This window comes from Lonchura striata, chromosome 29 (assembly GCF_050655825.1).
Source record: "Lonchura striata isolate lonStrDom1 chromosome 29, ASM5065582v1, whole genome shotgun sequence".
NCBI lineage: Eukaryota > Metazoa > Chordata > Aves > Passeriformes > Estrildidae > Lonchura > Lonchura striata.
In genome coordinates this window covers 927,450-953,583 of record NC_140731.1, presented here as the reverse complement: position 1 = coordinate 953,583, position 26,134 = coordinate 927,450, and the positions used below count along the sequence as shown (strand labels likewise).

Below are 26,134 nucleotides of genomic sequence, written 5' to 3'. Positions count from 1 at the left end.
CCACGGAGACGCGGCCCTGCCGCTGAAACCCGGCTGCACCCGCTGTGCTGGGAGTAGCGGGAATTTCGGGAATTGCAGGATTTGGGGAATTTGGGGGATTTTGGGGGATTTCGGGAATAGCGGGAATATCGGGAATTTGGGGGATTTTTGGGAATTTTGGGGATTTTGGGAATATCGGGAATAGCGGGGATTTTGGGAATAGCGGGAATTTTGGGAATATTGGGAATTTCGGGATTTTTGGGGATTTCGGGAATTTCGGGGATTTTAGGAATATCGGGAATAGCAGGAATTTCGGGATTTTGGGGGATTTTGGGAATTTGGGGAATTTCGGGATTTTTGGGGATTTCGGGGATTTTAGGAATAGCGGGAATTTGGGGAATTTCGGGGTTTTTGGGGATTTCGGGAATTTGGGGAATTTTGGGGATTTTGGGAATTTCGGGATTTTTGGGGATTTCGGGAACTTCGGGGATTTTAGGAATTTTGGGAATTTCGGGGATTTCGGGAATTTCGGGATTTTCGCGGCGCTCCCGCCCCAGAGCGCGGCGCGGCCTCCGGCCGGCGGGGGCGCTGTTGCCGCGCCGTGCCCGCCGGCGGCGCTCCGCCGCTCCGCTCCGTGGCGCGGCCGGGCGGGGCCGGCTCCAGGCGGCCGCTCTAGCCCGGCGCCCGCGCTCCGCGCCGCTGGGGCTCTATGGCGGGGGCCCCTGGGCGCGCACTCTATGGTCGCGGCCCGCCCCCGCCGCCGCCGCCGCTTCCCTGAGGCGGGACCGGGCCGGCAGCGGGGCCGGGACCCGGCGGCGGCTCCGGCGCTCCCCAGGCGCGGCCCCGCGGGGCTCTGAGGTAAGCTCGGGCTCAGGAGGCCGCCCCGTCCCCCCCACCCCACCCCGCTCCCTCGGCCCGCCCGCCGCCGCCGCTTCTCCCCCCGCGCCACCCTCCGCCCCCGCGGGCCGTGAGGGGAGGACGGGCGCAGGCCGCGGCCTCGGCCGCTGCGAAACCGCGGGGAGTTCCCCCCGCCGCCGGGCCTGAGGCGCTGCCCTGCGGCCTGGGGCTGCTGCCGGGCCCGGGGACGGGGGGAAAAAGCTTCTGGGGGTGTCGAGGGGAGCCCCGGGTCCCGCGTCCCCCCGTGTCCCGCTCCCCTCGGGAACGGGGAAAGGGAAAGGTGCTCGGGGGTGAGGAGGGTCCCGCTCCCCTCTGGAACGGGGAAAGGGAAAGGTGCTCTGGGCGTGAGGAGGGTCCCGCTCCCTTCAGGAATGGGGGAAAGGGAAAGGTGCTCAGGGCGTGACGAGGGGAGCCCCAGGTCCCGCTCTCCCCGGGAATGGGGGAAAGGGAAAGGTGCTTTGGGACTGACGAGGGTCCCGCTCCCCTCTGGAACGGGGAAAGGGAAAGGGAAAGGTGCTTTGGGACTGACGAGGGTCCCGCTCCCCCCGGGAATGGGGGAAAGGTGCTCTGGGGGTGAGGAGGGGAGCCCCGAGTCCCCCCGTGTCCCGCTCCCCTCTGGAACAGGGAAAGGGAAAGGGAAAGGTGCTCGGGGGTGAGGAGGGTCCCGCTCCCCTCTGGAACAGGGAAAGGGAAAGGTGCTCGGGGGTGAGGAGGGTCCCGCTCCCCTCGGTAACGAGGGAAAGGGAAAGGTGCTCGGGGATGAGGAGGGTCCCGCTCCCCTCTGGAACGGGGAAAGGGAAAGGTGCTCGGGGGTGAGGAGGGTCCCGCTCCCCTCTGGAACAGGGAAAGGGAAAGGTGCTCGGGGATGAGGAGGGTCCCGCTCCCCTCTGGAACAGGGAAAGGGAAAGGTGCTCGGGGGTGAGGAGGGTCCCGCTCCCCTCTGGAACAGGGAAAGGGAAAGGTGCTCGGGGGTGAGGAGGGTCCCGCTCCCCTCTGGAACGGGGAAAGGGAAAGGGAAAGGTGCTCGGGGATGAGGAGGGTCCCGCTCCCCTCTGGAACGGGGAAAGGGAAAGGTGCTCGGGGGTGAGGAGGGTCCCGCTCCCCTCTGGAACGGGGAAAGGGAAAGGGAAAGGTGCTCGGGGGTGAGGAGGGTCCCGCTCCCCTCGGTAACGAGGGAAAGGGAAAGGGAAAGGTGCTCGGGGGTGAGGAGAGGCTCCGGCCACCGGGAGCCGCGTCCCCGAGCGCTGCCCGCTGACCAACTCTACTTTATCTCTAATTAAACCGCCGTCAATGGGCGTCGTTACCTGTCCTCTGTGAATTTTCCCCCAGATCCGTGTCTGAGCCTTGGCTTCCAGTGCTCAGTGAGGATCCGGGGCGGTATAAGTGATAGAAATGATGATATAAATGATCTCTGGGGTGTTTTTCTCTCCCGGCCATCAGATCCCTGATGCGGATAGAATATTGACGTTTTTAGGCTGCAGCGTTTATTTCTGAAGCTCCTGTCAAGGGGATGTTCCTGTACAGGCTGGGAGTGGAAGAAATCCTGTGAGGAAAGTGCTCCTGGAGTTTTAAGGAATAATTTTGTGTGTTTGTGGAATGGAATCTGGAGCACTGACTGGGCACCTTGACTAGAGACTGCTCACTTGCTCTCTGGTCGGATGTGCTGCCCTTTTACTGATTTCTGAGGGAAAAAAATGGAGTTCTGTCCGTTTTCTGGGTGAGCAAATTTTCTCCCAAGTGTCCTAATGGCAAATTTAGGTAAATAATATTTTCACTGCTGAAAGCAGCTGATTTTGAGGACCCCAAACTCCCCCAGATTACTTAAGCATCGTTCAAGAAAACGTTTTGAATTTTCTCTGTACAATTTCTAAATGTCAGAATTCGACTTCTGTCACTATTTGAGAATAAAATTCTGTGTCAAATATTCTTGATTTCTGATGTTATAAAAACATAATCCATTGGCTCTTACAATATTTCAGTGATGAAACATCATTCAGACCCTTCCTCTACTCAGTTTGCAAAACAGAACTTGGTTTCTTCCTCTGTAGCATTTCAGGGAATTTACAGAATTAGGGAATCAGTGGGAGTTGTGGGGATGGGTTTTTCTTTTTTAATTGATGCTCCTTGAGCACGTCAGGTGTTTCTGGTGGCTTTGCCTGGTGGTTCATGCACACGGAGGGTGTCTGTGAAATGTGTCCTGATGGAACTGTGACATTCCTGTTTATGTTTCAAAGGAAGGTGGATTTGAGGCTCAGGTTTGAAATAGGATGAGTTTTCTTGGCTGGAGGGAGATGATGCCCAGAATTTTAGGAGTTCTTGAAGCAAATTTCATGAGCTGCTGTTGCAAAATCCTTTCAGTTAAATGACTTTTGGAGGTGGAGCTGCACGGAGACTTTGGGTTTACTGTGAAAATCGTCACCCTTGCCTGTCTGGTTCTCAAAAAGTGGTGTTTGTACAGACTGGGCCAATAAAGCCTTGGTGTTGCTCCTCTTGTCAGTGCTCTGTGACAGCAAAATTCTGCCTTCACCCCAAAGAGAGCACCTGCTTTCAGCTAAATAAATTAAATTCAGCTGTCAGAGCAGTTTTACACAGGGGGTGACTCGGGTATTATCCTTTTTGGTGCTTCTTCTTAGAGCTTGAGACCTGCAGGTTGAGGTTTTTCCCCCATTCCAGGGGGAAATTCCCAGTTTTCCAGCTAAATAAAGTTAAAAGCATGGGAGTCTTGTGTGACAGCCCAGAAGCTGTGAGGTGCAGGATGAATTTAGCAATCCTTGCTAAATCTTTTTATTGCCTGATGTTGGGTGAATAATTAAATATTCCAGAGCAAGCAGAGATGAACTAAACTCAAAACTCATATTTCTAATGGGAAATACTTTATCTTTTATTCCTGTAAGCAGAACTTCACACCAGTGGGAGAAAGGTCAGCAAAACCCTCTGTACTTTCCCCCTGGGGTGTTTCTTTGGGGTGATTTATAGGTTTCACTGTTTCTTGGAGGCTGTTTTGAGTCTTTCATGGGACAGTAATGTAGAGAAACTAATAGCAGAGAGAGCAGGGAGGGCAGGCTGTGGTTTTGCACTACAGAAATGAACAAAGTTTCTGTAGCACTGGAAATTTATTGTCATTTTTGCTGCTGCCTGGATTTCGGTTTGAGGGGCCCTGGTTACATGGGACACTTTGCAGGGTGCAAAATGTAGATTTTTCCTTTATAAAAGCTAAAACTCTGTTTGAGGACAGACAAAGTTGTGTCCACTGCAGGTTTGTCATTAATTCTGCTGATAATCTTGAATGGTTGATGTTTGCAGCCACGAGGATGTTGGGAAGGCTGGGGAAGGTTTGGGCTGGGCTGCGAAGGACACACAGAACCCTGGATTTGTTTTGGCTGGAAGAGACCTTAAGGAACATCTCATTCCACCTCCCTGCCATGGACGGGGCCACCTTCCACCATCCCAGCTTGCCCCGAGCCCCATCCAACCTGGCCTTGGGCACTGCCAGGGATCCAGGGGCTTCTCTGGGCACCTGTGCCAGGGCCTGCCCACCCTGGCAGGGAGGAATTCCTTCCCCAAATCCCATCCAGCCCTGCCCTCTGGCAGGGGGAAGCCCCTCCCCATGTCCTGGCACCCCAGGCCTTTGTAGGTGCTCTCTGTCCATCCTCCCTGCAGCTCTTTCAGGTACTGGAGAGGCGCAGGAAGGTCACCCTGAAGCTTCTCCATTCCAGCTGAAGAATCCCAATCCTCCCAGCAGAGCTGCTCCATCAGTCACAGTCTCTTGTACCAGCCAGCAGTTTTCTCCCTGCAAAGCCCTGCTTTGGTGCCATTTTGGGGGTCCTGCAGCACAACCCCTCCGAGCAGTGAGGGTGCAGGAGCAGGACTCTGCTCTTGGTGGACTCTTCCCCCCAGGAGCCTTCACCGGGCTGCGTGCTGTGGTTGGGCTCAGCAGGGAAAAATCAATGACTCACATTTCCACAGAAAGAAATGTAATTTCCAGTCTCATAGCAACTGTCCTTTCAACACTTTCAAACCTTCTGTGACAAAATGTTTAACACTCACCCATCAGCTTTTAATGCTCCAGGCTGGTCCGCCCACTCCCCCCAGCTGAAACTGCATTTGTGCATCCCTGAATCCCCCAGAATCCGAGGGGGGATGCTGGCAAGACGCTGAACAGTTAAATATAAAATCTTAGACATGAGAGAAGTGTTGCTGACTGCATTACATCAAGACAGAGTGACTCTTAAAATTCAAAACTGTGTTCTCTTCACTTTTAAGTCCCTGGTTTGTTTTTATACACCTTCAGATAGTTTAAAATAGGTTTGGCTGGTGGCTTGGCTAAAATATTTTTGGAAATTATCTTACTTAGAGAAAGATATTCTTTAAGTATGAAGAATCTTGATTTTCTTCCTGAATCTTCCTTCAAGTGGAAAGCAAGCAGGGTTAGATGGGATATTAGGAATTGGATATTAAAGGGATTATATTGGATGGTGAGGCCCTGGCACAGGGTGCCCAGAGAAGCTGGAGCTGCTCCAGACCTCAAAATGCCCAAAGCTGGGTTGGATAAGGCTTGGAGCAGCCTGGGGTGGTGAAAGGTGTCCCTGCCCATGGCAGGGGGTGGCACTGGATGGGCTTTAAGGTCCAAACCCCAAACAAATCTGTGATTCTGTGTCCTTCACAGCACAGACCAAACCTGTTCTGTTCCCATCCTGGACTCCTGCTGTTCCCAGGCCTCAGGTGTGTCCTTCACCTGCCCAAACCCCCAGGGATGAGCAGGCCAAGGTCCCACCGTGTCCCTCCCCACTGAGGAGGCACAGAAGGGCTCAGGGCGTCGATGGGAAGTGACAAAAATTCAGGCTGTGCCTTAATAACAGCAGAAAAGGGCAGAGAGCTCATTCAGCACATCCCAGTGAGCCCAGAAGCACCAGCAGCAGCACTGCTGGAACTGGGCACTGCTGTCCAAGTGACTAACTGGATTTTACTGCTTTTCTCCTAGCTGATGATGGAAGAGGTGCACAAGGGCAGCAGCAGCAGCTCTGTTCCGTCCCAGCCCTCAGCTGTACAAGGTACAACCCTCCAGGCAGCTCAGCTCTCTCATATTGCTCAACAGGTAAAGCCTGGGCTGGATCTCAGCAAACATTTCAGGGAGCTCAGAGCCGCTTTTGTGTGCTACCAACTGTAGATCCATTCTTGGAAGCACTCAGAGAAGAAAAAAAAAACAGAAAGATGCTAAGAAAAATGTGTTTGGTTGATGGTGGGTGACATAAAATTAATTTCAAAGTGGTTAAAAGCTAATTTTTTTGTGTTTGTACAATGCAAAAGTGCGGCCCAGATTTGGGGTTAGTTGACCACAGGAGCTGCTCAGGAATAAAATGAGGGCCTGGTTTCATTTTTTCCTCAGAAAAAGCATTTCCAGCTCCTTTTGTAGTAGCAGCAATCCTGGGTACTCAGCACCATGGAAACCCTTGGATTTTAGCCCAACATGAATATATTTAATCTAATAAACCAGATGAACTTGCAAATTTGAGATTTTTCCTCTAAGGTAACATCCCTGTCAGAGCTTTAACCTGAATCCCTTAGAAATGGTGAGTGAATCCTTCCAGGAGGGTTTTCCTGGGAAAAAAACAATGTTTTGCAGCTCTTCCACTATTTATCCTATGGAGGCAATTGGGATTTTGATGCAAAATTTAGATTTAGGAAAGGAGAGAATATCAGTTGCTGTCCTGGAGTTTGTTTCCAGGCTGATTTTCTGATCTGTTTTTATATAAAGTTCTGATTGTCCCTTTATATTGTGAGTTATGATACAAAAGTAGCATTAAATGGAAATTCAGCTGTGTGTATTTTAATGATCCCTTAATCTTCTTGTGTATTTCAGATTAATAAAAGTACTGAAGGAATTTCATTACAAAAGTGGTTATTTCCTTACAATCTACATGTATAACTTGAATTATTTTTGTTTTGGGAATATATGGCAATATGAACAATATAAATTGATTTAAAGTGTAAATCCTCATGCAAGTTCAACATCAAAACTACAAACCCTCTAAGAAGCTGAAGCATTTTCATGTTTTTGCTATGTTACATAATATCACATATTTGATTATGTGACATAATGCCACTTTGATTTTTTCTCCAAAAAAAGGAAATAACGAACTGTTTCAGCCTTTTTCATATGCAAATAATGTCTTTAAAAATGTGCATCTTTAGAGGTACTTCTGTGATTTAATTAGAATTAAAATAAGCTGCTAATGGTTTTCCTACACGTGTTGCACTTCCTGAGTCCTGTGGCACAAAGGTTTTTACTGATGGTTTTTGGTCTGTTGTAGATCAGAGGTTTCCTGTGGCACCAAGGTTTTACTGATGGTTTTTGGTCTGTTGTAGATGTCTCTCAGAGGTTCCCTGTGGCACCAAGGTTTTACTGATGGTTTTTGGTCTGTTGTAGATGTCTCTCAGAGGTTCCCTGTGGCACCAAGGTTTTACTGATGGTTTTTGGTCTGTTGTAGATGTCTCTCAGAGGTTCTGCTCCCCTCACAGTGGTTCAGCTTCCTGGAGAGCAAGTCCAGGTCCAGGGAGTCATCCAGACAGCTCAGTCCTCCTCTGTCATCCACTCCCCTCAGGTGCAAACCGTGCAGGTAACTCCAGAATGGCTTTGAACACCCCACATCTGCAGTTCTGTAGGTGAGAAGATGTGAAAAGATGTGTGGAGGCTTCTCTGAGGCAGCTGCCTCTGTGCCCTGCTGTGAGAGACAGTGACCAACCCCACGGGATCCCTCATTTGGGCTTGAAATTCTTCCTGCTGGGAAGTCACCTGTGTAGTAAAACGAAATTTGAGGTCACCTCCCTTCATAGAAAAATCCAATCCACATCCACATCCACTCCCTTCATATAAAAATCCAATCCACATCCAAACCATTGTATGCCACCTCCCTTCATACAAAAATCCAATCCACATTCAAACCATTTGATGTCACCTTTCTTCATACAAAAATCCACATCCAAACCATTTGATGTCACCTCCCTTCATACAAAAACCCACATCCAAACCATTGTATGCCACCTCCCTTCATGCAAAAATCCAATCCACATCCAAACCATTTGATGTCACCTCCCTTTACACAGAAATCCAATCCACATGCATCCATCCAATCCAATCCTGGTGCCCTGGCAGTCAGGTGGGGTCTGACACCCAAAGGAGGGGAGTGGGGACTAACAGAATCATTCAGTAGTTAAAATTAAAATCCATTTTAATAATTGTTAAATGGATTAAAAGGAGTGTTTGGGCAAGGTGGAGCTGTGTGAAGGGGAATGAGCTGCTGGGTGCTCTCTGGTGCTGTAACTCCCTTTTGGTGGTACCCAGGTCTCTGCCTGTGTCTCTTACTCCCTTGCCATGGGATTTTTGTGCGAGTCCCTCCCAGGAGGTACCCAGGGAGTTCAGTGAGTCTGCTCCTGCTCCTCTCAGTCCCTGCTGCAGAGCCCCTGGGGACCTGGAGTTCCACTGGGAAACCACTGGCAGCTGGCAAGGGAGGAGCTGCCCTAAACCCCAGGGATTTGTCCCTGATCTTGTGCCATCCTCTCCTCACACCTCACTAAATTGATAAATCATGAGAAGCAAACCCAGCAGGGCCTGTGAGCTGTCACTGCTGTAACACCAGAGCAGGGGGAGGAGAACGTGGCACTGCTGAAAGCTCAAACATCTGCATTGGCTGCTTGCTGGTGCTCCTGTGTCTGTAAAGTCTCTTTCCTTTTCCCTCCCTCTGAGGGAATAAACAAATAAAAAATTCCCTGACTGGATTAACTCCTCTTCTGTAATTTATGAACATTGTGGCCTTGATGGGGGCAAAAACAAAGTACAACACAAGCAGGTTTTTTTTTTCCCTGCTGATCATGGGCTGCTCTGTCTCTGCAATTCAGTGAGAGGCTTTTCCCAGAGCTCTGCATTCGGTTACTGGCACACAGATAAGAACAAATAAATGTTTTGTTCACTAATAAGGTGCATCAGTGACAAAATAACACTTTGAACTGGACAAGCACACAGTAGAATAATGAGAATTGTGGATAGCACTTAGCATATTTACTCCCTGATATGCTGCTGCCTTAAATATTATTTTCATCGGACTTTAACACTCTCACCAACAAACTCCACAGCTCCTCCTCTACATACAAGATTCCAGGTGCTTTCTGTGTTTGTCCTGTGCATCAGTGGTTTGCTGTTCCGTTTCTCACCAGGTTTCTTCCTTGTCTGAGAGTGAGGATTCTCAGGACTCCTCAGACAGCATCGGCTCCTCGCAGAAGGCTCGAGGCATCTTGGCTCGTCGTCCATCCTACCGGTACGGCTGGGATAAAAACACTTGGTGCTTTTATTTGAAAACACCAAAACAACAGCCCCTTCCCATGGTTTGCAATATTCTGCTGCCCACCAGGTTGTTTCCTTTCCCTTGAAACACGCAGTGAATCTGTTCATGCACTGAACTTCCTGAGCCATCGTTACTGTGAGGAAACTTTGACTCCACGAGCTGGAGATTGGCCTCGGCAGGATTTTGTAAAGGGCAGAATGTTCACCAGCTGTAATTTTACTCACTTGTATCATTTTACTGAAATGAGGAGTGCAGTCAAATGTCATTTTTTTTTCCACAGAAAAATTTTGAAAGATCTTTCTTCTGAAGATGCACAGGATAGAAAAGGAGATGAGGAAAGCCCTGGGGTCTCCACTGTCACCTCCATGTCCGTTCCCACACCCATCTACCAGACAAGCACTGGACAGTACAGTACGTTACCCAAAATATCCTCACACTTTTTCTTCTGCTTGCCTCAAAATACAGATTTTGTTAAGCATTTGAGTATGATGAAGGACAAAAGTTGGTTATTATCTAGTAGTCACTGAAGTTAGTACATAGAAGTAATTGGTATCTACAGACTTCAGATAAACTCAGTACTCTGTAATTTTAATTTTTGCACATCAGGACATTTAAGAGTGTTGGTATGGAGCACACAGCAGTGTTCTTTGCTGGATTTTAACCCAATACATCAGTGAAGACACACAGAGATATATATATATTTTTTTTAATATATATGTATATTATAGGCCACACTAAAAGGCTTCTGTTGTATCAGAGAGGTAGAAAAAATTAAGATTTGTTCTTTTGATGTTCCCACTTGGTGTTTGTGGTGCTTCACACGTCCTGTGAGGGTGGTGAGGCCCTGGCACAGGTGCCCAGAGCAGCTGTGGCTGCCCCTGGATCTGGGCTGGACAGGCTTGGAGCAGCCTGGGCTGGTGGAGGTGCCCCTGTAAGGTCCCTCTAGGACACTGTGATTTCCCTGTGTTTTCTGCTGTACAGCTACAAATCCCCTTGTGCATGTGCCTTCCCTCGCAGTCGCCATCGCGGCCAACGGGCTGCAGCTGGCAGGGCCGGGGGCAGACGGGGTGCAGGGGCTGCAGACTCTGACCATGGCCAACGCCGGCGCCTCCCAGCCCGGGACCACCATCCTGCAGTACGCCCAGACCTCGGACGGGCAGCAGATCCTGGTGCCCAGCAACCAGGTGGTGGTGCAGAGTGAGTACCCCCTGTGGGACGTGGTTACACCCCCGGCACCGTGAGTGTCACCTGCTGATCCCCTTTGTGTCCCCTAGCTGCCTCTGGGGACATGCAGACCTACCAGATCCGCACCACGCCCACCACCTCCTCCCTGCCCCAGACCGTGGTGATGACCTCCCCTGTCACTCTGACGTCCCAGAGCAGCAAGACAGACGACCCACAGCTGAAACGAGAGATCAGGCTGATGAAGAACAGGTATGTGCCTGCACCTGAGCTGCTGGCTTGCCGAGTTGGGGTTGGAAAACACTTCCAGGATCATAAAGACCAACCTGTGACAGGTCTGCGCCAGAGCACTGAGTGACACATCCATGGATGGGCACTCCAGACCTCTCTGGGCAGCCCCTGCCAATGCCTGACCAATTTCCATGAAGAAATTCCTCCTCATGTCCAGGCTGAACCTCCCCTGGCACAGCTTGAGGCCGTTTCCGCTTGTCCTGTCCCTGTTCCCTGGGAACAGAGCCTGACCCCCTGCCCCTGGCTGCCCCTCGTGTCAGGGAGTTTGGAGAGGGAGGAGGTTCTCCTGAACCTCCTTTTCTCCAGGCTGAGCCCCGTTCCCAGTTCCCTCAGGAGTTCTCCAGCCCCTTCCCAGCTCTGGATATCCTCCAGCCCATCCATATTCCTCTTGCACTGAGGGGTCTCAGCAGTGTCCAGCACAGGGGACAATCCCTGCCCCGGTGCTGTGCCACACCATGGCTGGCACAGCCCAGGCATCCTTGGCCTCCTTCCCCACCTCAGCACACCTGGGCTTGTGGGAGATTGTGACCCAAACATGGGAAATCCTGAGCCAGACGTGCTCCCTTGGGTCTCAGTGTGGAGAAAGCAAAATTGGGATTCCCCTGCAGAGTGGCTGCCATGTGTGTTGCCAGATCCTGCTGAGTTTCCTGCTCTCCTCGGGCAGTTCTGGCTCGGTTTTGTTGCTCACTGCAGTTCCAGCTCTCTCTATTGATCAGTGTTGTTCAAAAAATTGATCTCACGCCTAAAATGAAGAATTCTGCTTCTCTCTTGCAGAGAAGCTGCCCGGGAGTGCCGTAGGAAGAAGAAGGAGTATGTGAAATGTTTGGAAAATCGAGTGGCAGTCCTGGAAAATCAGAACAAAACTCTAATTGAAGAGCTAAAAACTTTGAAAGATCTTTACTGTCATAAAAGTGTGTAAGAAGAGAAGGTAAAAACCTTTGGGAACTGGTGAAATATCAGAGGAGTTTGGTTTTTTTTTTATACTGAATTTTTTTAACTAGATGAAAGGTCAAAAATGAAACTTTTCTACCTAGATTTCACAGCTCAAAGACTATAGATTTTCTTTACAACATGTTGGTGACAAAGTACAAAGACGAAACAAGAAAACCTCACCAAAATTCCTGCTGGCACAACTGGAAACTGCTAAATTCAAGATTGCAGCTACAGCAGAAGGACAGTCACGTGTGGCGAGGCAGGTGATGAGAGTTTCTTTGAAAATTCCTATGAATGCCTCTAAAAAGGGAGGCAAAATTTGGTTACAAAAAAAAAACCATAAATGAAACAGAATCCTTGCCATAGCTGACATTATTAGTAACATTTATAACCAGTGTATGTTTTGTTTTCTTACTCTTTTTCAAGCCTTTTTCCTTCAGTTATTTGTCTGTAAATATTTTTATTTTAACCTGTAAGGTGATATTTACAGGTGCAGGTGAGAAAAAAGCTGATACTTTGCTCGAGGTATAAATTATGTTTTTACTCTTTTCTCAGATGACAATTTAAAAAATTGGGATGATTTTTTTTTTCCATGTTTGCTGTGTTTATCGCATTGGGAAAGGATCAGAAGGGGGCAAGAGGCCTGGTCCTGGAAATGTCAGAGGCACAGAAAATCGTGTTGATTTTCTTAGAGAATTCAACACATCAGTGATTTTAAAGCACAGTGTGAGGGACAAGGACTGGTGACAAAAGTTCTGAAGAATTTCTGAGATTAAACTTCTGAAAGTTTTTCGTTCTGCAAGAGTTTGTTCTTAGTTCTGGGCATGAGAAACATCGATTTTTGAAAATTAAATTGAGCATATCTACAATTAAACACTCAGTGCTTGTCCTGGCTGGGGATTCTCCTGGGCTTTGGAACATGAAACCAAATAGAAGAAAAATGATGTAGTAAAAAATGGATGATCTATACCAAAGGGTTATGAGGTTCTAATCTCTGGTTTATTGCTGGAAGTAGTGCAAAATTACAATTTCCAGCCTCACTTTGTAAGGTAGGAGCTCTTTTGTAAAGTAATGGTATCTTTGTAAGCAAATTCTATATTGCAAACAGGGAGATGGTTGGTATATTTTGTAGCTAAATTGTGATCTTTACAAAACCTGAAATTGAGTTTCTATACGTATTTTGACAGTTTATATCTTTCATTTTAGTAACCAAATGAAATATTTTGTGAACCAGATTTTCAAGGATATATTTTTATGGATAGTACAAAGTCAAATGAGATCCTCTTTGGTGTAGGAGATACTTGAATTAATTTTGTATGTCTGTAGGCAACTTGCAGAAAAAAAAATGGATCCTAAAGAGTATGGGGGGTGGGGGGGAAGAGGAAAAAAAAAAAGAAATTAGGGTTTTTTACTCCCCAGAATTGACAATATCTGCACATTAGATCTCATTGTGTCAGAGAGTCCAGTTTGTACAATTTGTTTCAGGTGAAAATCAAACATTTCACGTGATCAGGACTCCTTTACCTGGGGAATCTCCATTCTTGGAGATGCCCAGAGCTCTCTGGCTGTGGTCCAGGTGGGCAGGACATGGTGAGGACACGGTCCTGGTGGCCTGGCTGTGGTCCTGGTGGCCAGGCTGTTATCCTGGTGGTCAGATCATGATCTTGGTGGCCAGGCTGTAGTCCTGGTGGTCAGGGTGTGGTCCTGGTGGCCTGGCCGTGGTCTTGGTGGCCAGGCCGTGGTCCTGGTGGCCAGGCCGTGGTCATGGTGGCCAGGCCGTGGTCCTGGTGGCCAGGCCGTGGTCCTGGTGGCCAGGCTGTGATCCTGGTGGCCAGGCCGTGGTCCTGGTGGCCAGCTGGTGGCCAGGCCATGGTCCTGGTGGCCAGGCTGTGGTCCTGGTGGCCAGGCTGTGGTCCTGGCGGCCAGCTGGTGGCCAGGCCATGGTCCTGGTGGCCAGGCCATGGTTGTGGTGGCCAGGCCGTGGTTCTGGTGGCCGGGCCGTGGTCTTGGTGGCCAGGCTGTGATCCTGGTGGCCAGGCCATGGTCCTGGTGGCCAGGCTGTGATCCTGGTGGCCAGGCCGTGGTCCTGGTGGCCAGGCTGTGATCCTGGTGGCCAGGCCGTGGTCCTGGTGGCCAGCTGGTGGCCAGGCCATGGTCCTGGTGGCCAGGCTGTGGTCCTGGTGGCCAGGCCGTGGTCCTGGTGGCCAGGCTGTGATCCTGGTGGCCAGGCCGTGGTCCTGGTGGCCAGCTGGTGGCCAGGCCATGGTCCTGGTGGCCAGGCTGTGGTCCTGGTGGCCAGGCCGTGGTCCTGGCGGCCAGCTGGTGGCCAGGCCATGGTCCTGGTGGCCAGGCCATGGTTGTGGTGGCCAGGCCGTGGTCCTGGCAGCCGGGCCGTGGTCTTGGTGGCCAGGCTGTGATCCTGGTGGCCAGGCCATGGTCCTGGTGGCCAGGCTGTGATCCTGGTGGCCAGGCCCTGGTCCTGGTGGCCAGGCTGTTATCCTGGTGGCCAGGCTGTGATGCTGGTGGCCAGGCCATGGTCCTGGTGGCCAGGCCGTGGTCCTGGGCAGGTGCTGTATGTGACTGCAGTGCTTCTGGCATGAATAACAAACCATTTCCATAGGTGGGATTGCATCCTGCTTCCAGTTCTGTCAGCAGGAATTACACCATGGGCTGTGCTGTTCCTCGCTGCTGGAGCTCCCTAGCTCAGGTCCAGGTGGAATTCCAAGCTCTGCTCCCTCCCTGGGTGTGTCATGCTTATCCCATGGTCGGTCAGTATTTTTGATTTTACTCCTTTGGGAATTCTGCAGCAAGCAGAGCTCTTTGCCATGAGGAATCTGCATTCCACAATCTCCTGGTTAGTGGGCTAGAAAAGGATTTTTTTTTTTTTCACCGTGGAGTTCCAAAGTCTCTGATTGTTGTGGGCACGAGTCCCAGTGCGTTTCCTTTAGGCCAGGCTGGAGTGTGACTCCTGGTTGCCATCATGTCAGGAAAAAAGCAGAAATGAGGTTGGGAAAAGTCCTAAGCTGAGGGAGCTGCTCCTGGAGAGGTGTTGGTGTTTCTTGGGTGGAATTTCAGGAGAATTGAACAGCCTGGAATGTGCCCCTCAGAGAATTGGGCCTTTCCTCAGCCGTGTGGGAGAGGGTTTGTTTGAGCTACAGTTCTGAACTGCTCTGGGAACTCTGTGGTAGCTGATCCTCTTTTTTCCTTTTGTAAGATGGAACAAAAATAAACAAAAACTATCACGTGTTAACTGTAAAAACCTGGTGGCCAATTCTTCTCGTATCCATCCAGCAAGGGAAGCACCTGTCCTGCCAGACACACCAGGAGTCAATTTTTATACTCTGAAAACAGTGTGCTGGAAAGAACAGCTGATTTTTCATCTTGGGAATATGAAACAGTAACACGAGTTCGCTCTTTAAGCACTGATCATGAAGTTCTTAGTTTGGATTTACTTTCAAATCTCGATTTTAAAGAGTAAAATCTCATTCCTGAGGGTAAGAGATGCAGCAGCTGATGCTGTTCTGCTGGTTGGTTCCAAACAGTTCGTGCTTTCCATGAATTGTAAATATTTGTTGAAACAATTAATGGTTGCAAATTTTGATCTTGGTAAATAAAGTCGCTAAAATATTATCATTCTGCTGGTCCCTATTTATTTTTAATGAAATCAGAGCTGCAGTGGTGGTGACCAGGTGTGAAAACCTGTGTGGGATCGAGTCATACGACAGCCAGGAATAAATAACAGTCAATTTTAGTGGATTAAGTGGCACTTGTACACACCTGCCAGTGCCAAAACTCATGAGTGCAGAACAGCTTTTACCTTCCTGCAGGTTTATTTTTACTTTCTTAGTTTTCAGTAAGCTGAGCCACAGTTAAGGTTCGGTTAATTAAATGGTTAATTAAAACTTTAGCGTGCTCTGCTGGTTTTTACCCGGCAGAGGGAGCATCTGCCCTCCCCAAACCCTGGTCACTGAGTGTATTTACCCTTCTGGTGGCTGGAAAAGCACAGAAATAGGGTGGGAAGAAAGTGTTTCCAGTCGATAACACTTCTATATTCAATTTTCCTTATTAGCGCCGAGGCCGGTACTGTTTCCTCTCCTGTCAGTGCGGATATCAGAGGCAGGAAACAAAAAATACAATGGCAAACATGACTCCTGCAAAGTAAGTGCACATCCTTTGGCTCTTGGATTTATTGTCAGGAGGGAGGGAGCCGCTTTCTCCGAGCTTTTCCAGGCAGGCCAGACCTCCAGGAGGAGCACACGGTGGTTTGCCTCTCTACAAAGCCTGCGTGAGCAGCGTGTGGAGCAGAGCCAGGAGGATGGTGAGTGTGGTGCCCCCGCTGGGGTTCTGAGTCTGGTTGGTCAGCAGGACCTTGGCTTTGATCCATTTTCTGTACTGAGACAGGCGCACGTAGATCCCGGGGTACCTGGGCCGGCCGCAGCCCACCCCGAAGCTGGCGATGCCAACCAGGTAGTACTTGGCACTGCCAGGGTGGTAACACACCAAGGGGCCCCCGCTGTCACCCTGCAAGTGAACACCACAAAAACCAGCAGCGTGTAAGGGTTTCCTTCCAGGAAACACTTCGGGCAGCGAGCAATCTGGTTTTTACATTTATTTAAATATTAACCGGACAGTCACAAGGACAGCAAGGTGTGGGCAGTAGCACCTGGGCAGCTCAGTGTGGGAATGTGCCCCCCCGTTTACCCTTTGTCCCCTTAAAAAGGAAAAAACCCAGAAGTTTCTCTCCTCAATTTGGTTAAAAGACACCTCATAGAACCTTGGGGACTTCACCTCAAACTTAAGGATACCCAGTTGGACAGGAGCCAAAAAGTCCCACCTAAGCAATTTGCTAGAAAAAGAAGAGAACAAAAGAAGTTAATAGTTTTGTGAAGTGTTTTAGCAGGAGCAAGAACCTCTTGCTTTTCTCTGTAAAGAGCTTTTTCATTTTGGCCTTTTATTAAAACTTTTGGTTTCCAACACTGTCACAGGAGACATCCTGCTTCTTTTCTGCCACCTGAGGTAGCTGAGCTATCAAGGGTATAATGCTTATCTCTGAGAGCTTGTGAGGCCAGGCTCAAAAAGAGAAAAAGCATTATTGCTGAAAGGCAGGATCAGCATCCTTGAGGCTGGACAGGCCCTCCAAGACCATCAGGTCTAACCTGACCCTCATCTTGTCACCAGACCAGAGTGCTTCTCACCCACATCCAGCTGTTCCTTGGACACCTCCAGGGTTGGGGACACCAGCACCTCCCTGGGCAGCACCTTCCAGTGCCTGCCCACCCTTTCCATGGAGGAATTCCTCCTGATTCTGGTCAGGACTGCACCGACCACAGCCCCAGACCTGCAGTGCTTCAGTATCTTTTAACTCAGATTCTTGTTTTCTCTCTGCACCTTTTCATGCCTAAACCCAAACCTTCACTCAGATTCTCGTTTTCTCTCTGCACCTTTTCATGCCTAAACCCAAACCTTCACTCAGATTCTCGTTTTCTCTCTGCACCTTTTCATGCCTAAAACTAAACCCTCACTTGGATTCTTGTTTTCTCTGCACCTTTTCATGCCTAAACCTAAACCTTCACTCAGATTCTCGTTTTCTCTCTGCACCTTTTCATGCCTAAACCTTCACTCAGATTCTCATTTTCTCTCTGCACCTTTTCATGCCTAAACCCAAACCTTCACTCAGATTCTCGTTTTCTCTCTGCATCTTTTCATGCCTAAACCTAAACCTTCACTCGAATTCTCGTTTTCTCTGCACCTTTTCATGCCTAAACTAAACCTTCACTCCTCACTTAACTGGGAGGTTCATCTCCATGGTGTGGGAGCTCCGAGTGATGAACACACATCCTGTGCCTTGTGTCACCTGCTCGGGGAAAACTGCGGAGAAGCAGGAAGTGTATCAGACAGAATTTACTGCCACCTTTGTGGCATAAATATGTTGCATCCCTTGCACCTGGCAGGGTGGCACAGTCCCTCTCACCTGGCAGGGTGGCACAGTCCCTCACCTGGCAGGTAGCACAGCCCCTCTCACCTGGCAGGGTGGCACAGTCCCTCACCTGGCAGGTGGCACAGTCCCTCACCTGTCAGGGGGCACAGTCCCTCACCCGGCAGGTATGGCACAGTCCCTCTCACCTGTCAGGGTGGCACAGTCCCTCACCTGGCAGGTAGCACAGCCCCTCTCACCTGGCAGGGTGGCACAGCCCCTCACCTGGCAGGTAGCACAGCCCCTCTCACCTGGCATGGTGGCACAGCCCCTCACCTGTCAGGTCGCACAGCCCCTCACCCGGCAGGTATGGCACAGTCCCTCACCTGTCAGGGTGGCACAGCCCCTCTCACCTGACAGGGTGTCACAGTCCCTCTCACCTGTCAGGGTGGCACAGCCCCTCACCTGTCAGGTGGCACAGCCCCTCACCTGGCAGGGTGGCACAATCCCTCACCTGGCAGGTGTCACAATCTCTCTCACCTGTCAGGTGGCACAGCCCCTCACCTGGCAGGGTGGCACAGCCCCTCTCACCTGTCAGGTGGCACAGTCCCTCACCTGGCAGGGTGGCACAGCCCCTCTCACCTGTCAGGTGGCACAGTCCCTCACCTGGCAGGGTGGCACAGCCTCTCACCTGTCAGGGTGGCACAGCCTCTCACCTGGCAGGGTGTCACAGCCTCTCACCCGGCAGGGTGGCACAGCCCCTCTCACCTGTCAGGTGGCACAGCCCCTCACCTGTCAGGGTGGCACAGCCCCTCACCTGTCAGGTGGCACAGCCCCTCACCTGTCAGGGTGTCACAGCCTCTCACCTGGCAGGGTGGCACAGCCCCTCTCACCTGTCAGGGTGGCACAGTCCCTCACCTGGCAGGGTGGCACAATCCCTCACCTGGCAGGTGTCACAATCTCTCTCACCTGGCAGGGTGGCACAGCCCCTCACCTGTCAGGTGGCACAGCCCCTCACCTGTCAGGGTGGCACAGCCCCTCTCACCTGTCAGGTGGCACAGTCCCTCACCTGGCAGGTGGCACAGTCCTCACCTGGCAGGAGTCGGTGCCCCCGGCCCAGGCGCCGGCGCAGAGCGCTTTGTCGTTCATCAGCCCCGCGTACCCTTCCGAGCTGTTGCAGAGGCTGGGAGGGAGGATTCCCACGTGGGCTTGCTTCAGCACAGATGAGAGTTTACCTTGAGAGGAGACAGAATTTAGAAAGGTGACATATGCTGGGGTTTGTGGCAGTTTTACTGTGTTTTTTTTGGGTTTTTTTGGGGATTTTTTTGGAATTTTTTTGTTTGTTTTGCCAGCCTAGGTGTGTCCCTGGACATGTTTAGACACGCGTGTGACACAGACCCTCCCTGTTGCCAATGGATTGGAATTTGAGTGGCTTAAAAGTTGATGTAGATTTTGCAATTCTTCCTCAGAAGCACCAATAATAATACACATGCCTTGCTCAGAATGGCAGAGGTGACTTATCAACCAGGCTCATACAACCTCAGCTGACCCCAAAACCCCCACATACCAACGGGCATTGAATTTGTGCCCAGTGGGAGTAAAGAGAGAATTGGAGGGGGTGTAGTCGTTCATAAATCCCACGGGAACCCTCGAGTTCACAACATGTGGCATCAGAATTGTTGCTTTTCAATAAAATAGCTTTTTCCAGCAGCCCACGTTGACCTGCACCACGAATCTGAAATCAGCTGAGTTTATTTTCCTTTTTTTCATGTTATACTTGGAAGAAAGGCTGGGAAATCTCTTCCTGTGGTTACAGCTGTGTGGGTCTGACCTGCTTGTGATGGAAAACCCCTGAGAGCAGATCCTCACTGCAGAGTTAAATAACATTGTGAGGAGACCATGGCCTGGGCAAATCCAGTCAGAATCAGAGAATGGTTTGGGCTGGGAGGAACCTTAAAGATCTTCCAGTTCCAACCCCCTGCCATGGGCAGGGACACCTTGTACTGTCAGGTTACTCCAAGCCCTGTCCAACCAATTTATGGGATACTCAGAAGGATCCAGGGCAGCCACAGCTGTGCAATCTGTGCCAAGGCCCTCAGCACCCTCACAGCGAGGAATTTCTTACCAGTATCTACTCTGAACCTGTCTGTGGGAACTCAAAATGTCCCTCAGACAATTTTAGAGGTTCCTGGTCCAGGTCAGAAGCATTTTAGACCCTGGCAGGCAGCTGCAAACAGCTGTGATTTTGGGTTTGAGGCATGGAATGATTTACCAACCTTGCAGGAAGGACAAGAAGTCACAAAAGTTTAGATATTAGAGTAGAAGCAGTCACAAAGTAGAGGGAAGAATTTCTGAGTGCTGTACAGGGGGGTTTTGGTTTTGTACATGGGGGTCAGAGGTTTTAAGATGGATTTGGGATTTGGGCCTGCCCTGTCCTCCCTCTTTCTTCTTCCTTACCTCCCTGTTCTTGGTGATGTTGGCACTCACGGAATGGTTTAGAGTAGAAAATCACCTTTTAATATAGGTAATAGGCATTGGGGAAAAACTGTAACCATGTAACACGTAGTGTACCATATAAAAGATAGAAAAGCACCATTTAATATAGGCAATAGGCATTGGGGAAAAACTCTAACCATGTAACACGTAATGTGCCATATAAAAGATAGAAAAGCACCATTTAATATAGGCAATAGGCATTGGGGAAAAACTCTAACCATGTAACACGTAATGTGCCATATAAAAGATAGAAAAGCACCATTTAATATAGGCAATAGGCATTGGGAAAAACTGTAAACATTTAACACGTAATGTACCATATAAAAGACAGCAGCAGCCCTGGGCGGGGAGAGAAGAAGCAGTCAGGGTCAGAGAGGATGTCAGGGTGTGTGTGTGCCTCTGCCTGAGCTGTGATCAAACCACAGCAGCCCCAGAAGAAAATCTTTCAGATAACTTGCAATAAACTGCCTTGAGACCAGACAGCAGAGACTGCTGAGCCTTTCTTTAAAGCACGGGCTGGAGGAGAGACTTTTCCAGCACACAGAACCACCCCGACCTAGGGTGAGCTCCGGCACCTGCCCTCTTGCAGTTTGGTGCCATTCCCCCTTTGAAAGGTCAGGAAAGGCCCCTAAAATCCGGGTGCCAAGTGAGTTTATGAGCTGGGGGAGCTGCAGAGGGCGAGGGTGGCGACGGGAGGGTTTCAGCAGCCCCGGAGCCCCGTACCCTTCTCGCTGGTGCGTCCCCAGCCGCTGATGGAGCAGTCGGAGCTGTTCTCCAGGGGCGGCAGCAGGGCCGCGGGCGGCAGGCACGCGGGCTGGATGGAGCGGCTGTAGCGCACGGCCGACTTCAGCTCGAAGAGCGCCACGTCGTTCTCAAAGGTCTCCCTCCTGAACTCCGAGTGCACCATGATCCTCCTGATCCTCCTCCTCGCTGTCTGGGGGCCGTGCTTCTGCAGGTTGTGCACGCCCAGCACGGCTCGCCAGGACCACGGGTCCCTACGAGACAGTTCAGGTGGGTTTTAGTTCAGTTTCGCCGTTTGTTTTCATCGTGGAATCCAGGAATGGCTTGGGTTGGGTGGGATTGGATTGCATTGCATTGCATTGCATTGGAGGCAATTTAAAGTTCATCTTTTAAGATGAGAATTCAGGTGGGTTTTAGTTCAGTTTCGCCGTTTGTTTTCATCGTGCAATCCAGGAATGGCTTGGGTTGGGTGGGATTGGATTGCATTGCATTGCATTGCATTGCATTGGAGGCAATTTAAAGTTCATCTTTTAAGATGAGAATTCAGGTGGGTTTTAGTTCAGTTTCACCGTTTGTTTTTATCGTGGAATCCAGGAATGGCTTGGGTTGGGTGGGATTGGAGGCACCTTAAAGCTCATCTTTAAGATACAAATTCAAGTGGGTTTTACACTGCTTTCACCCTTTGTTTTCATGGTGGAATCCAGGATTGGATTGGAGGCACCTTAAATCTCATCTTTTAAGATGAGAATTCAGGTGGGTTTTAAATCAGTTTCACCATTTGTTTTCATGGTGGAATCCAGGAATGGGTTGGAGACACCTTAAAGCTCATCTTTAAGATATGAATTCCAGTGGGTTTTACACTGGTTTCACCGTTTGTTTTCATGATGGAATCCAGGAATGGGTTGGGTTGGAGGCACCCTAAAGCTCATCTTTTAAGATGAGAATTCAGGTAGGTTTGAGATCAGTTTCAGTGTTTGTTTTCATGGTGGAATCCAGGAATGGGTTGGGTTGGAGGCACCTTAAAGCTCATCTCATCCCACCCTGCCCTGAGCAGAGACACCTCCCACTATCCCAGGCTGCTCCAAGCCCTGTCCAGCCTTGCCTTGGACACTTCCAGGGATCCCAACTTCTCTGGGCACCCTATACCAGAGCCTCCCTCACAGGGAGGAATTTCTTCCCTTATCCCATCTATCCCTGTTTTCTGCTTATGCACCTTGAGGAATATACATTGGAAATCCCATAGTTAAATATTTCCTGGAACAAATTTGCCTCCTTACCATTCTGCCCATGTGAACACTCCCTTTGCCTGTTGATGTTAAGGAAAATTCAGATTAAAGATTTAAGGTGACACCCAGATATTCCCTCCCACCCCATCTCAGCAGAGGCCACGAAGAGATAATAATCTGAGAAAGCTGAAAATGTGGTTTTATGTTGGATAAAAGGAGGCTCATCCCCCACAATGCTCATAAAGACTCTACTTGTACCTAGATCTGGGAACTCCATTATCTAGAAGCAAAATAATGACTATCAAATTAATAAATTCAGAAATAGGAGTGGAGTCATTCAGACCTAATTTCTAGTCAAGTATGCTGAAAAAATATTAAGTGAGCTTTGAATTTGGCCTGGGATGAGCTATAAAATTCAAATTAGCCTCCAAAATTAAGGTAGAAATTAAACTGATGATTTAAAGAGGCATTATTTTGCAAATAAATGTCTGCTGAATGCAAACAAGGAGCTGATGTAATAAAGTCCTGATAAAGGACAAAATTCCAAGTTTCAAGGATTTTACTGTTCACTTTCCCCAGGTCGTGGTTAAGTCAACACAGTGGATGTTGACAGATGCAGATTGTGCAACTGTGCTAAAGGCTGGAAAAGAGACCCGTGCTGGGAGCTGAAGTGCTGCAGAGCTGCTGTAAGTGCAGTTCAAAACCTGTTCTGAGCAGTTATTACCACATTGTCAAAGAAAAAAAACAACTTTCAGTGCTGAATTATTGGTTCTGATCAACAAGAAAAAAGGAAATTGTGTTAAAGCTGATGAGCTGGGGAGTCTGGGGGCTCAGGGCGCTCAGCTGTGGTGCCCAGGGTGTTCAGCCATGGTGCCCAGGGGTCAGATGTGGTACCAAGGTGTCAGATGTGGCACCAAGGGGTCAGATGTGGTGCCCAGGGGTCTGATGTGGTGCCCAGGGGTCAGATGTGGTGCCCAGGGGTCAGATGTGGCACCAAGGGGTCAGATGTGGTGCCCAGGGGTCATCTGTGGTACCAAGGGCTCAGCCATGGTGCCCAGGGGGTTCAGCTGTGATGCCCAGGGGTCAGCCATGGTACCAAGTGGTCAGCCATGGTACTAAGGGGTCAGCTGTGGTACCAAGGGATTAGTTAGGGTGCCCAGGGGTAGCTGTGATGCCCGGGGGGTTCAGCTGTGGAACTCAGGGGGTTCAGCCGTGGCACGCAGGGGTCAGACAATGCCCAGGGGTCAGACAGTGCTCAGGGGTCAGCTGAAGCCCAGGGGTCAGCTGGTGCCCAGGAATCAGACAATGCCCAGGGTCAGACAATGCCCAGGGGTCAGACAATACCTAGGGGTCAGACAATACCCAGGGTCAGACAATGCCCAGGGGTCAGCCGGTGCCCAGGGGTCAGCCAGTGCCCAGGGGTCAGCCAGTGCCCAGGGGTCAGACAATACCCAGGGGTCAGACAATGCCCAGGGGTCAGACAGTGCTCAGGGGTCAGACAATGCCCAGGGGTCAGGGATGCCCAGGGGTCAGACAATGCCCAGGGGTCAGACAGTGCTCAGGGGTCAGACAGTGCTCAGGGGTCAGCTGAAGCCCAGGGGTCAGCTGGTGCCCAGGAATCAGACAATGCCCAGGGTCAGACAATGCCCAGGGATCAGACAATGCCCAGGGTCAGACAATGCCCAGGGGTCAGACAATGCCCAGGGTCAGACAGTGCCCAAGGATCAGACAATGCCCAGGGTCAGACAATGCCCAGGGGTCAGGGATGCCCAGGGGTCAGACAATACCCAGGGGTCAGACAATACCCAGGGGTCAGACAATGCCCAGGGTCAGACAGTGCCCAGGGGTCAGACAATGCCCAGGGTCAGACAGTGCCCAAGGATCAGTCAATGCCCAGGGGTCAGACAATGCCCAGGGTCAGACAGTGCCCAGGGGTCAGACAATGCCCAGGGTCAGACAGTGCCCAAGGATCAGACAGTGCCCAGGGTCAGACAATGCCCAGGGTTAGACAGTGCCCAGGGGTCAGACAGTGCCCAGGGGTCAGCCGGCGCCCAGGGGTCAGCCGGCGCCCAGGGCCAGCCCCGTACGTACGTCCGTCTGTCCACGCAGTGGCCGGCGGTCAGCACGGCTCTCGGGCCCAGCAGGACGCCGCCGCAGAGGTGCAGGAAGCGGCCGGCGCCGCGCAGCACCTGCAGGCTCACCACCCAGGGCCACGCGCCCTCCGGGGCCTCGTGGCCCCCCACGATCCAGGACGCCACGCTGCGGCCCAGCTGCGGCTGCTGCCGGCACTCTGCAAAACACGGGGCCTGCTGAGGGACGAGGGCAATGTCAGAGATGGGAGAGATGCGGGGTTTGTTATCGGCTTTTGCAATGAGTGTTGTATGCGTCACGGTAGAAAGTTACGCTGTGTGGGACTCGGATTCAAAGAGAGAAACGGAGAGTTTCTGGCCAGGCAAAAGCCTGGGAAAGAGCTGGGAAAGAATGTAAATAATTCTTTATCTCTCTTGTTTTTCACATTGTTTATAGTTAAATTCTATCACTGTGTGTCAAGCACTTTGCACCAATGCTGTGGCTTGTTTTCACTTCAGAACTCGGTGAATGAATTTGGTCCTCACGAAGCTCTGTATAAGAGCTGTGTATTTTGAATAAACCAGTTTTACTCTCACAGCCTCCTGCTCTGGGTCTCTTCATTCCCACCCTGCCTTGACAGTAACAATGCTGTATTAATTCTCTTAAGTGGTGTGTTAAATATAGTTTTAGGTTACAACATAATGGTAAAATAGAAGCTCTGTGTGAAGGGTTTTCTTTAATACTTGCTTCAAGGAACACCTAAATCTTCCAGAGAAGAGGAATGTATGTTTTTTTAACAGAAGAAGTTAATTTCTTCAGGCCTTGCTCAGACTCGAAGAGCCATGGGGATTAAAGGAAACAGTTGACATACAACAGAGTTCTTGTTTTAAATAAAATGTATGCATAACCATGAAGGATATATGAATATGCAACAGTGTATTGCTTTCAAGGGATGTTTTTCATGACTTAGTGTCCGACAGCATCCAGACGTCCATAATTCTTTGCTTTTTATCGTCTTGTAACTGTCCTAACTCTAAATTTTATTACTCTAATTGTATTACAATTTTTATAACCATTTTATTATTATTAAACTTTCCAAAACCAAGTGATTAGCATTTTTCACAGAGGCCTGGAGGGCAAAGCTCAGCTTTTGGGGCAGCGCTTGTGGGTGCTGTGGGTTTGTGGGTTGGTCTTTTTTTTCCTGTTGTCTCGGGATTTTTGTTCAGTTGGGTGTTTGGGGGTTTTGTGGGTGTTTTTTGTTGCTGCTGGGTTTTTAAAATTTGGTTTGGTTTTGGGTTTTTAAATCTCCAGCATCGCCAGAGCACAGGAAGGACATGGACCTGTTGGAGATGAGGCCACCGAGATGTTTAGAGAGACGGAGCAGCTCTGCTCTGAGGAAAGGCTGGGAGAATTGGGATTGTTCAACCTGGAGGAGAAAAAGCTTCGGACTGACTTAACTGTGGCCTTGCAGTGCCTGAAGGAGCTGCAGGGGAGATGGAGACCGAGCATAGAAATGGGCCTGGAGTGCCAGGGCAAGGGAGAACTGCCAGAGGGCAGGGCTGGACGGGATTTTGGGAAGAAATCCCAGTATAGGGAAGGTGCTGAGGCCCTGGCACAGAGCAGCTGTGGCTGCCCCTGGATCCCTGGCAGTGTCCCAGGCCGGGCTGGACGGGGTTTGCAGCACCGGGACAGGGGAAGGTGACCCTGCCACGGCAGGGGGGCACTGGGTGGGCTGCAAGGTCCCACCTTTCCATCCAAAACCACTCCAGGGATCTCTGCTCTGCAGGACTCGCTCCTCACACATCCCGGGGCTTTTCTCAGCCCAGGTGAAACAGGGCGTGTTTATGCGAGCCAGGTGCACAACCCGCGGTTAACCACGCTGGCTCAGCACCGCTGTGCCGAATTAACCCGATTTCTGTATAAACCGGAGCCTTTGCCGCCCCCCCCGGCTCTGCCCCGCTCCCTCCGCCCCGCCGGGTCCCGGTACCGTCCGCAGGCTCGGCGGGCCGGGGCCCCGCGAGCAGCAGCAGCAGCAGCAGCGGCAGCAGCGCGGGCCGAGCCCGCAT

At 50.5% G+C, this 26,134-nt stretch overlaps 2 protein-coding genes across 7 annotated transcripts; one reads left to right on the top strand and one right to left on the bottom strand.

Moving 5' to 3' along the window:
• Positions 1–646: 646 nt before the first annotated feature.
• Positions 647–24,665, top strand: ATF1 (activating transcription factor 1). 6 transcript variants are annotated; one of them, XM_085562828.1, is made up of 9 exons: positions 648–837; positions 5,858–5,971; positions 7,365–7,493; positions 9,088–9,188; positions 9,496–9,626; positions 10,197–10,412; positions 10,490–10,649; positions 11,463–11,616; positions 15,691–24,665. In XM_085562828.1, the coding sequence occupies exons 2-8, from the start codon at positions 5,861–5,863 to the stop codon at positions 11,605–11,607; spliced, it is 993 nt and encodes a 330-aa protein (XP_085418954.1). In that variant the 5' UTR covers positions 648–837; positions 5,858–5,860; the 3' UTR covers positions 11,608–11,616; positions 15,691–24,665. The 6 variants fall into 6 exon arrangements, with proteins under 6 accessions (XP_085418955.1, XP_085418954.1, XP_085418953.1 ...); XM_085562827.1 differs by lacking the exon at positions 15,691–24,665 and adding an exon at positions 11,723–15,254; XM_085562829.1 differs by lacking the exon at positions 15,691–24,665 and having other exon boundaries at positions 647–837; positions 5,858–5,927; positions 11,463–15,254.
• On the bottom strand, positions 15,102–26,134 carry TMPRSS12 (transmembrane serine protease 12). Its single transcript, XM_085562854.1, has 5 exons — positions 26,056–26,134; positions 24,090–24,288; positions 20,755–21,026; positions 18,628–18,770; positions 15,102–16,142 (listed from the first exon to the last, which is right to left on the bottom strand). Exons 1-5 carry the CDS (start codon positions 26,132–26,134, stop codon positions 15,894–15,896), a joined length of 942 nt encoding a protein of 313 aa, XP_085418980.1. The 3' UTR covers positions 15,102–15,893.